The sequence below is a fragment of the Ostrea edulis genome, chromosome 4 (assembly GCF_947568905.1).
Source record: "Ostrea edulis chromosome 4, xbOstEdul1.1, whole genome shotgun sequence".
Classification (NCBI taxonomy): Eukaryota; Metazoa; Mollusca; class Bivalvia; order Ostreida; family Ostreidae; genus Ostrea; species Ostrea edulis.
In genome coordinates this window covers 22,346,906-22,359,011 of record NC_079167.1, presented here as the reverse complement: position 1 = coordinate 22,359,011, position 12,106 = coordinate 22,346,906, and the positions used below count along the sequence as shown (strand labels likewise).

At 34.8% G+C, this 12,106-nt stretch overlaps 1 protein-coding gene across 5 annotated transcripts in view; it reads left to right on the top strand.

The window, feature by feature from the left end:
* The window catches only part of LOC125670058 (sodium-independent sulfate anion transporter-like), a 47,831-nt gene that overhangs the window by 28,135 nt on the left and 7,590 nt on the right, over positions 1–12,106 (top strand). For 4 of the 5 annotated variants that reach the window (XM_048904988.2, XM_056162242.1, XM_048904987.2 and 1 more), the window contains 11 exons: positions 1–55; positions 1,746–1,842; positions 2,139–2,317; positions 2,443–2,515; positions 6,673–6,723; positions 7,444–7,504; positions 8,236–8,291; positions 9,626–9,766; positions 10,086–10,144; positions 11,078–11,149; positions 12,074–12,106. The exon at positions 12,074–12,106 is cut by the window's right edge and continues 67 nt beyond it. In XM_048904988.2, the coding sequence (XP_048760945.1) occupies positions 1–55; positions 1,746–1,842; positions 2,139–2,317; positions 2,443–2,515; positions 6,673–6,723; positions 7,444–7,504; positions 8,236–8,291; positions 9,626–9,766; positions 10,086–10,144; positions 11,078–11,149; positions 12,074–12,106 (877 nt within the window). The remainder of the gene's footprint in view (positions 56–1,745; positions 1,843–2,138; positions 2,318–2,442; positions 2,516–6,672; positions 6,724–7,443; positions 7,505–8,235; positions 8,292–9,625; positions 9,767–10,085; positions 10,145–11,077; positions 11,150–12,073) is intronic. The other variant, XM_056162243.1, reaches the window with a different exon arrangement.

Sequence of the window (12,106 nt, the reverse complement as noted above, 5' to 3'; positions counted from 1 at the left end):
TGTCTGGGATTTGACCTTGGGATTAGCTAGTCTTGTCTTGCTGTTTCTGCTCAAGGTGAGTTAATTAGTTTGAAGCTAGCCATGTGATGCAATCTAAGCAATGTGTGCAGACAACACTTTTACATGTTTAAGAAATTCCATTTTTGAAAATACATGAGGGTAACATTTCATGCTGGCATGCTTCATGAAGTGTGTTTGGGCTTCATGAAAGGTATGTTATTGGCGTGAAGCTTTGCAGTTCAGATCCTCATGTATTTTCAAAATTGAAATTTATTTTCTATATTTGCATTATATACTTTCATTTCTGTCAGATTATTTCCAGCCATTAAAATACATGTACTAAGTTTATGAAGATTTATTTGAGCATTATTTGTAACTGCAGCACATTCATGAGGAAATGGTTGTCATACATTACAACCGGTAAAGATGTCAAAGGCAAAAACATTAAAAATGTAACTATTTTGGTATGAATTTGAAGTGATGTAGTGGTCTTTTCAAAGACTTAAAGTGAGAAATTCAAATAACTGATCAGCTTAATTACAGATGGAAAATTTTTCAGGTACAGATTCTCCATAGCAAGAGATATTGGATGCTGTAAAAATATACACTGGAAAACTTGTAAACTTTAGGATTTAGGCAATACAAGATATCGGAACCATTATTTCATCTCCTGTTCTGGCTAAGTTTTTATATTTAGTCTGTCCAACGAGATCACGTTTTCTGCATTAACTTGGGCAACTTTTCATGAAACAAGGACATGTTACTATCAGATATAGTGAGTCTATAGACACTTTGCGTTGTTTTCAAGGTTGTGGGGTGGGGAGCAAACGTAGAGAGAAAATGTTGCCGTCATAACTGTATGAAAATTCTTTGTTTCATGTAGCAAGAAAAGTAGTTCTATCTTAGAAGGGGGGGGGGGGGGGGGGGGGGTCACAATTCATCGGTTCAACCTTGCATTTTCACTATTTTACGTGTCTGGAGATTGATGCATAAATTGTGGTTATTTATTCATCAAAAATTTGTATCATTTGATAGCGGTTGATTGTTATAATGATTCGAGAAAATCTCGCTAAATAGATATCTACATATGGTGGAGGAAGAAACGATATTGGGAATTTTGGGTTTTGTCTCCGCTACCAAACATCAGAAATTTAAATTAATAACTTAAAAAATTTTTGTACTAAGGTATTCGCTAGCGACATTCTGTAAAAAATAATCTTCAAATCAGGCAATTATTTTTGTATGAGAAATGAGTTGTCTTTAGCATCACAGTTAGTTAGTTAATCTTTTATTAAGAGTTGCCTAAGTGACGCATCATTTTAGTAACTTCTTTTTCTGAAGAGTTCCAAATTTTTATAGTTCCATTATCCCGTATTAGCACATAATCCCCCCCCCCCCCCCCCCCCCAATGAAATTCAAAGTAACTTTTAAAATAGAAATATGTTGCCTTGTTTGGCTTTGTGACCTTGACCTTTTACCCACTTATAAAAAAATGCAAATAAGAGGAGTTTGATGCCTAGTGGCTGTAGTCCTCACAACAGGACCTTTCCAATGGGAAATGTGGTAGGAATCAGATACCATAAGCTGCTGCACAAAACATGTCTTGTTTTTCCTTCAAACAAGGCACGTTAACATTTGAAATTGTGAAAGTACATGTAGATAAATCTTGTACATGTAGATAAGTGATGACTCCACTTGCTTGTTTTTTTTTTCAGTACGCTAAACTTGACCATTCTCTCTTGTAGAAAATTCGAAATATCAAATGGAATGATGATCCTGATGGTCCAGGACCACATTGCTGTGTGGCAATTTGTCGCTATATTTTGTGGATTGTTGGCACTGGTAATTCTTTTTTTCGTTTATAAAATCCTAACAAAAAATTAGAAGACTTGAAGCATCATCCCTTGTTTTTTCAGTTTAACATGTGAAGACAATAAGCACTTTATTACGTGTTCTCAATTTTAAAATATCTTCAGTATATTTGATGTGAAGAATCAAGGCTAACCTGTTGATGATGTGTGAATGTCAGAGGACAGTCATGTGAAAATTATTAGTAACTGGAAATGAAAACTATTTTTAAAAGTTTAAAAATTTTACCATTTTCATTAATTGTTTGATAATTTTCTGACATTTTTCAGCTTCCAATGCCATTGTTGTCGTCTCAGCTTCTGGTGTGGCAGCCATTTTGATCAGTCAAGGAAAAAATGACACGTTGTCCATCACTGGTCACTTAAAGCCAGGACTCCCCGACTTCAGGGCACCTGATTTCTCCTACAGCAGGGATAACATCACCATAACCACCAGCGACATCTTCTCAGTGAGTCAGTTTGGTTTGAAAAGTACTCACAATTGTATGCTGTACTTTGATATGATACCGGTGTGTGACTGTCATGCATCGTCTTCTGAAATGATGACCATTAGCTGTGTACATTCTCACTGTAGGATATTGGTGCCGGTTTTGGAATAGTACCACTTCTAGGACTGGTGGAACTTATAGCCATTGGAAAAGCATTTGGTAAAACCTGAAAAACATTACTACAACACCAACCTTAATCTGCTTTCACTTCATATCAGTTAATGGTGTAATGGTAGTCTTTTATTGTGATATCTCAGTTATATCTCAGTTAATGGTAGTCTATTATCATGATATCCCAGTTAATGGTAGTCTTTTATCATGATATCTCAGTTAATAGTAGTCTTTTATCATGATATCTCAGTTAATGGTAGTCTTTTATTGTGATATCTCAGTTAATGGTAGTCTTTTATCATGATATCTCAGTTAATGGTAGTCTTTTATCGTGATATCTCAGTTAATGGTAGTCTTTTATCATGATATCCCAGTTAATGGTAGTCTTTTATTGTGATATCTCAGTTATATCTCAGTTAATGGTAGTCTTTTATCATGATATCCCAGTTAATGGTAGTCTTTTATCATGATATCTCAGTTAATGGTGTAATGGTAGTCTTTTATCATGATATCTCAGTTAATGGTAGTCTTTTATCATGATATCTCAATTAATGGTAATCTTTTAGTGTGATATCTCAGTTAATGGTAGTCTTTTATCATGATATCTCAGTTAATGGTAGTCTTTTATCATGATAACCCAGTTAATGGTAGTTTTTAGCTCACCTGAACCGAAGGTTCAAGTGAGCTATTCTGATCACATTTTGTCCGGCGTCCGTCTGTCTGTCTGTCCGTCTGTCTGTAAACTTTTCACATTTTCGACTTCTTCTCCAGAACCACTGGGCCAATTTCAACCTAACTTGGCCAAAAGCATCCTTGGGTGAAGGGCTTTCAAGTTTGTTCAAATGAAGGGCCATGTCCCTTTCAAAGGGGAGATAATCACAAAAATGCAAAAATAGGGTGGGGTCATTTAAAAATCTTCTTCTCAAGAACCACTGGGCCAGAAGAGCTGAAATTTACCTGAAAGCTTCCTGACATATTGCAGATTCAAGTTTGTTCAAATCATGGCCCCCGGTGGTAGGATGGGTCCACAAGGGGGGGATCAAAGTTTTACATACAAATATATAGGGAAAAACTTTAAAAATCTTCTTCTCAAGAACCACTAAGCCAGAAAAGCTGAGATTTACGTGAAAGCTTCCTGACATAATGCAGATTCAAGTTTGTTCAAATCATGGGCCCCTGGGGTTGGATGGGGCCACAATATGGGATCAAAGTTTTACATACAAATATATAGGAAAAATCTTTAAAAATCTTCTTCTCAAGAACCACTAAGCCAGAAAAGCTGATTTTTACATGAAAACTTTCTGACATAGTGCAGATTCAAGTTTGTTCAAATCATGGCCCCCGGGGATAAGATGGGGCCCCAAGGGGGGGGGGGGTCAAAGTTTTACACACAAATATATAGGGAAAAACTTTAAAAATCTTCTTCTCAAGAACCACTAAGCCAGAAAAGCTGAGATTTACATGAAAGCTTCCTGACATAATGCAGATTCAAGTTTGTTCAAATCATGGGCCCCGGGGGTTGGATGGGGCCACAATATGGGATCAAAGTTTTACATACAAATATATAGGAAAAATCTTTAAAAATCTTCTTCTCAATAACCACTGAGTCAGAAAAGCTGATTTTTACATGAAAACTTTCTGACATAGTGCAGATTCAAATTTGTTCAAATCATGGTCCCCGGGGATAGGATGGGGCCCCAAGGGGGGATCAAAGTTTTGCACACAAATATATAGGGAAAAACTTTAAAAATCTTCTTCTCAAGAACCACTAAGCCAGAAAAGCTGAGATTTACATGAAAGCTTCCTGACATAATGCAGATTCAAGTTTGTTCAAATCATGGGCCCCGGGCGTTGGATGGGGCCACAATATGGGATCAAAGTTTTACATACAAATATTTAGGAAAAATCTTTAAAAATCTTCTTCTCAAGAACCACTAAGCCAGAAAAGCTGAGATTTACATGAAAGCTTCCTGACATAATGCAGATTCAAGTTTGTTCAAATCATGGGCCCCGGGCGTTGGATGGGGCCACAATATGGGATCAAAGTTTTACATACAAATATTTAGGAAAAATCTTTAAAAATCTTCTTCTCAAGAACCACTAAGCCAGAAAAGCTGATTTTTACATGAAAACTTCCTGACATAGTGCAGATTCAAATTTGTTCAAATCATGGCCCCCGGGGATAAGATGGGGCCCCAAGGGGGGATCAAAGTTTTACACACAAATATATAGGGAAAAACTTTAAAAATCTTCTTCTCAAGAACCACTAAGCCAGAAAAGCTGAGATTTACATGAAAGCTTCCTGACATAGTGCAGATTCAAATTTGTTCAAATCATGGGCCCCGGGGATAAGATGGGGCCCCAAGGGGGGATCAAAGTTTTACAGACAAATATATAGGAAAAATCTTCTTCTCAATAACCACTGAGTCAGAAAAGCTGATTTTTACATGAAAACTTTCTGACATAGTGCAGATTCAAATTTGTTCAAATCATGGTCCCCGGGGATAGGATGGGGCCCCAAGGGGGGATCAAAGTTTTGCACACAAATATATAGGGAAAAACTTTAAAAATCTTCTTCTCAAGAACCACTAAGCCAGAAAAGCTGAGATTTACATGAAAGCTTCCTGACATAATGCAGATTCAAGTTTGTTCAAATCATGGGCCCCGGGCGTTGGATGGGGCCACAATATGGGATCAAAGTTTTACATACAAATATTTAGGAAAAATCTTTAAAAATCTTCTTCTCAAGAACCACTAAGCCAGAAAAGCTGAGATTTACATGAAAGCTTCCTGACATAATGCAGATTCAAGTTTGTTCAAATCATGGGCCCCGGGCGTTGGATGGGGCCACAATATGGGATCAAAGTTTTACATACAAATATTTAGGAAAAATCTTTAAAAATCTTCTTCTCAAGAACCACTAAGCCAGAAAAGCTGATTTTTACATGAAAACTTCCTGACATAGTGCAGATTCAAGTTTGTTCAAATCATGGCCCCCGGGGATAAGATGGGGCCCCAAGGGGGGATCAAAGTTTTACACACAAATATATAGGGAAAAACTTTAAAAATCTTCTTCTCAAGAACCACTAAGCCAGAAAAGCTGAGATTTACATGAAAGCTTCCTGACATAGTGCAGATTCAAATTTGTTCAAATCATGGGCCCCGGGGATAAGATGGGGCCCCAAGGGGGGATCAAAGTTTTACAGACAAATATATAGGAAAAATCTTCTTCTCAAGAACCACTGAGCCAGAAAAGCTGATTTTTACATGAAAACTTTCTGACATAGTGCAGATTCAAGTTTCTTCAAATCATGGGCTCCGGGGGTAGGATGGGGCCACAAGGGGGATCAAAGTTTTACATACAAATATATAGTTAAAATCTTTTTCTCAATAACCACTGAGTCAGAAAAGCTGATATTTACAAGAAAACTTTCTGACATAGTGCAGATTCAAGTTTGTTCAAATCATGGTCCCCGGGGGGTAGGATGGGGCCACAAGTGGGGGGGGGGGGGTCAAAGTTTTACATACAAATATAGAAAAAAGCTTTAAAAGAACCATTGGGCCAAAGAAGTTGACATTTACATGAAAGCTTTCTGACATAGTGTAGATTCAAGTTTGCAAAGGGTAGTTTGGGCCATAATAGGGACCAAGGTTTTACATGCAAATATATATGGAAAGTCTTCAGATATGGGCCAAGGTGACTCAGGTGAGCGATGTGGCCCATGGGCCTCTTGTTTTATCATGATATCCCAGTTAATGGTAGTCTTTTATCATGATATCTCAGTTAATGGTAGTCTTTTATCGTGATATCTCAGTTAATGGTATTCTTTTATCGTGATATCTCAGTTAATGGTATTCTTTTATCGTGATATCTCAGTTAATGGTATTCTTTTATCGTGATATCTCAGTTAATGGTAGTCTTTTATCATGATATCTCAGTTAATGGTAGTCTTTTATTGTGATATCTCAGTTAATGGTTGTCTTTTATCATGATATCTCAGTTAATGGTAATCTTTTATCATGATATCTCAGTTAATGGTAGTCCTTTATAATGAGATATTGATCAATTAATCCTTTATAACAAGATATCAGTTAATCCTTTATAGCAAGATATTGTTTAATCTTTTGTCGTGAGATATTAGTTAATCCTTTACCTTGAGATATAAGTTAATCCTTTATCATAAGATATCTTTTTTTCTTTACAGCTCGACAGAATAATTATAAAATTTACCCTAGTCAGGAGCTCATTGCAATAGGTAATGCAACAATAGAATTTAAATCTGTACTCAGCTTGCAATTTGTTGTAAGTTATTTTCATGTTTTCCCAGTGAAATATGTTTTCACTCTGCTTTTAATTCAGTTTTTATTTCCTCATTACATAAAGACTGTGGCTGTGTTGTTTTCACCACAGCTTTGATTTCACAATTTTTTTTTTACCTTACTAAAGTAAGTGATTCAATAGAAACTTTCCAAGGGAAATAACCATGTGATATTCACGTAATCAAACTATGTCTCCTTATGACATGAAATTATCTAGTCAATATGGCTTGATTGTGTAATATTTAATTTATTTATTGAAAAATTGCACACTTAACAAACTTAATGTAACTGGTGGATAAAAACAATTTATCTTACACATGCATCCTCAACATGTTTTGTGCTGAGAAGACAATGACAATATATTACTGGTATATGATGTGTACATTGTATTTTTAAACATTTTTCCTTTTAAGGTTTAGCCAATATCATAATTTGTTTTGTTGGAAGAAAGACAATGACCTAAATATTAATGGACAGGTATATGATATGTACAATGTATTTTATTAAAGTTTTTTTTCTTTCTAGGTTTTAGCCAATATCGTAAGCTGTTTTGTTGTAATCATTTGTATTAAAGTTTTTTTTTCTTTCTAGGTTTAGCCAATATCATAAGCTGTTTTGTTGTAATCATTTGTATTAAAGTTTTTTTTTCTTTCTAGGTTTAGCCAATATCATAAGCTGTTTTGTTGGGTCATACCCTGTCACAGGTAGCTTCTCCAGGTAGGGTAATTAATACCAATTAATAAATACTGATTAGAGATGTACCTTTACTCTAGCCCCCCCCCCCCCCCCCCCCCCCCCCCTCAGAGTTTTATATCCTTTTCCTTCTTTACACAGGCAGTGCCCCAGTTCCCTGTTGTCATAATATTTGGCACATATCCAAAAATTGATTCCAAGTTCACAAAATATTCTTTAATTATCAATTTTTCCCATAATAGATCAGTTTGTGATATTTGAAATATTTTCTGATATATCATAACATATCTGAATTTTCTTCTGTATAATTAAAAACATGTATTGTCTTATTTTGTCTACCAATTTTGGATGTAATATGACGTCCAGAAAAAAAAGTTATGACAAAAGTTTACATATTTTTATTAATGACCCCCATATTGTGATAGATTTGAATATGCTGAAATAAGTACATTATACACATCTGTTAGTTGTTAAATTACCTGTTAGATTACCTGTCAGGTAATAAGAGTAAGAGATATATGAATTTATGATAGAAGTATAGTGTTAAATTATGCTTATTGAAAAGAATCACAATGAAAGTGGCAGTGTGTAATGTTGAAACACATTACCTGTTATTTACATGTAGATCAAATACCAATAAAAGTACTTCGTCTTATTCATATTAAACAGATTTTATTATCACAGATGGAAAAATGTATACAGGTCTTCAGAGGATCTTTTAACAGGGTATTACTTTGCTGGATTTTTTTTTTCAGAACTGCTGTTAATTCTCAAAGTGGAGTGAAAACCCCATTTTCAGGAATATTCACAGGTAAATTCATCATCTGACAGGAATATTCACAGGTAAATTCATCATCAGGAATATTCACAGGTACATGTAAATTCATCTTCAGGAATATTCACAGGTAAATTCGTCATCAGGAATATTGACAGGTAAATTCCTCATCAGGAATATTCACAGCCTTTCACAGGTACCCCTTTCAAACAAAGTCGAGGGAGAGGAGGCTACATAAGGATAGCTATATATCTCTATTTCTGGTCTAATTGTGTCCCGGCTATAATTTGTATGGAGTATCATTAGAGGGTCACACTTTGATGTATTGTATTGTGTTTGTAGTCAGGCTATAAATTAGTACGGAGTATCATTAGATTGTTTGTATTGTGTTTGTAGTCAGGCTATAAATTGGTACGGAGTATCATTAGAGAGTTTTTATTGTGTCCATAGACAGGCTATAAATTAGTACGGAGTATCATTAGATTGTTTGTATTGTGTTTGTAGTCAGGCTATAAATTGGTACGGAGTATCATTAGAGAGTTTTTATTGTGTCCATAGACAGGCTAAAAATTAGTACGGAGTATCATTAGATTGTTTGTATTGTGTTTGTAGTCAGGCTATAAATTAGTACGGAGTATCATTAGAGAGTTTGTATTGTGTTTGTAGTCAGGCTATAAATTAGTACGGAGTATCATTAGAGAGTTTGTATTGTGTCTGTAGTCAGGCTATAAATTAGTACGGAGTATCATTAGAGAGTTTGTATTGTGTCTGTAGTCAGGCTATAAAGTAGTACGGAGTATCATTAGAGAGTTTGTATTGTGTCTGTAGTCAGGCTATAAATTAGTACGGAGTATCATTAGAGAGTTTGTATTGTGTCTGTAGTCAGGCTATAAATTAGTACGGAGTATCATTAGAGAGTTTGTATTGTGTTTGTAGTCAGGCTATAAATTAGTACGGAGTATCATTAGAGAGTTTGTATTGTGTCCATAGACAAGGTGCACTAGCTGTCTGCATCTTCTCAGCCCATTCAGCTGTATAATGGGTGTACGATTCAATTAGGGGCTAATTAATTAAGCTGTGTTTATTAAGATATGGTGGGCTGGGTATATGATTCAACTGGCGATTGATTAAGCTGTGATGGGCTATGTGCTTGATTCAACTCGGGGCTGGCTCTGGGACCAAAATACTTCGACAAGCTCATTTTTAATCGAAGTCTCAGTTTTATAAAAGAAACAAAGAGCAAAAAGTGAGTTGAAGATAAAAAGTGAGCTTCATTCAGAGGCAGTCTGTTACTGTCATCTGTTTAACAACACAGAATCCAGCACTTGCCCAGAAAGGATGTATTTTCACTTTTGTTTATGACATTGCAGGTGCCCTTATCGTCCTGGCATTATACACATTAACACCATTGTTCTACTACATTCCCAAGGCTGCTCTGTCTGCTGTGATAATATTTTCTGTGATGCAAATGGTGGATGTGATGATCGTAAAGAAACTTTGGAAAGTTAATAGTAAGTCTAGCGCTTTACTGGGAGAAATATAGCCAAGTATTCAAGGAAAATTCTCAATATATACCACAAAAAATACAAATATATCGAAGAATTAGAAGTCTAGTTTTATGTATAAATGCACTACGTGTACCTACGTTTTATAGTAGGTGTGTACACTGTAGTATATCATTACTGTTTGTTGATGACTGCTGAACGGGTCGTTAGAAGTTGTCTAGATTGTCGTATTGCTACTAGCAGCTTCTTGTACTTATAATCATTGCAATTACAGTATAAATAGGATGTAAAGTACATTACGTTTTCATTGATGTTTGAATTTCAGAGATTGACCTAATTCCATTATTTATAACATTTCTATCCTGCCTGGGGGTCGGAATGGAGGTAAGAGCACTGTAACTAAGCCAAATGTTTCCTGGAGAGAAGTTGGTAAACTATATATAATTCTGAGTGATGTAATTATATCTTTTCACATAATACAATGTATATACGATATATATTTATGTATAAATCTATAGAAATACATGTATATATGGTTGATGACTACAAATTTCTGCAATTTTTTAATTAGAAACTTGAAATTCTCTGTTTCTCACATAATTGGACATTAGATGATTCAGTCTGAAGAAGCTATCATTTGTTGGCTGTGGACAAAGTGCAATGTTTTAAAATCTTTTCTTTCATATAATATATCAAGTATTTCTGAATGCATGTCCATAAAGGGCTAAGTGCACTGATGGCCTTATTCTGACTATTACCTATGTAAAATCACCCAAATTACTAAACTGTACGTTGGTATAAATATGTTGCTAAATAGGGTAATTATAATTTTAGTAATGAATCATAAATATAATGTGACATAAAGTTAGGACATTTTATGTTTTCTAACATTTTTTTTCAACCGGCAAAAAAAAAAATCAATTTTTCTGAACTTGTTTCTTTGAGAAATTATGGGCTTCATGTTGTTTATTTTCATATTAAGATATGGTTTTCTTTTTATCTTATTGTAAAAAAAAAATACATAGTCATTGCATGTGAACCATAACCCTGCATATTTGATAAACTGCCTAAAAAGTTTTTGAAGATTTTTCACCAACAGTGTAAAAGATCACCAAATTTGTAACATATGAGAATCCAATTTAGGAATCAGAGGAGGGGGGATTTCAATCATTTTCATTACTGACTTTTTCAACATGGGAATTATTTGATATCAGAAAAATGAAAACAAAATGTTTCAATGTCAGGGCCAGGTATGTCTGTTATTGTACTTGGTCCTTTATGAATGTCCTAGCTGTGAGTTATTTGCATGCTTTACAGTATGGTATATTGATCGGGATCGGAGTTTCGTTGATTATTCTTCTGTATCCTTCTGCGAGACCAAAAGTGAAGGTGAGCAGTCACATGATTCTCTACTGTCATGCTGATTTCATTTCAAACTTATACATCTAGAAACCATTCTTTTAGTATGCTCTCTCTGTGTAAAATGAGGATAATACTCATTGGACAGGTGCTTTTCAAAGGCAACTTTTAAGAACAATACAAAATGTGTATACTTATTTGAGCAGATTTTCATGCCCCGGAATCGAAGATTCGGGGGCATATAGTTTTTAGCCTGTCTGTCTGTGGCAAAAATCTTTAACCTTGGTCATATATCTTTTACACCATAAGAGGTAGAGCTTACATATTTTGTATGTATTTCTTGTGGCAAGACCTTTCCATTGACACCAAAATCTTTGACCTTGTGACCTTAACATTGACATTTGACCTGGTTCCATGTTGTTGTAATCTGGGGGTATCAGTGTTTCACAAACACATTTGTTATTACTTATGACCTATTTTTATTTAATGCACCACAATAAAATCACACTGAAATAAGTGTGCATTACACAATATTATCACCTATTCTAGATTTATAAGTTTGAAGTAAAATAGTTGTAAGTGTGTTTATTTATGTTGCCTGTATTTAGCTAAAACACAATAGACACTGACTATGTTACATGTACAGTGTATGTTGTTCTGATCAGAGTTTGAATTGAGTGAATACCACTCACTTATGATAAATACATAATTCTAGTGGTAACACAATGTAACACCACAATACATTAGTTTCTGATAATAGTGTAGAAATTTCAGTGGTTTGAATATACAATAATCATGTAGAAATTCCAGTGGTATGAATATACAATAATCATGTAGAAATTCCAGTGGTATGAATATACAATAATTGTGTAGAAATTCCAGTAGTATGAATATACAATGTAACGCCACACTACGTAGCAGTTTCTGATAACCGTGTATTGATACTTTGATCAGGCAGAGTCTGGTGGGGTGAAAGTAGTGAAAATT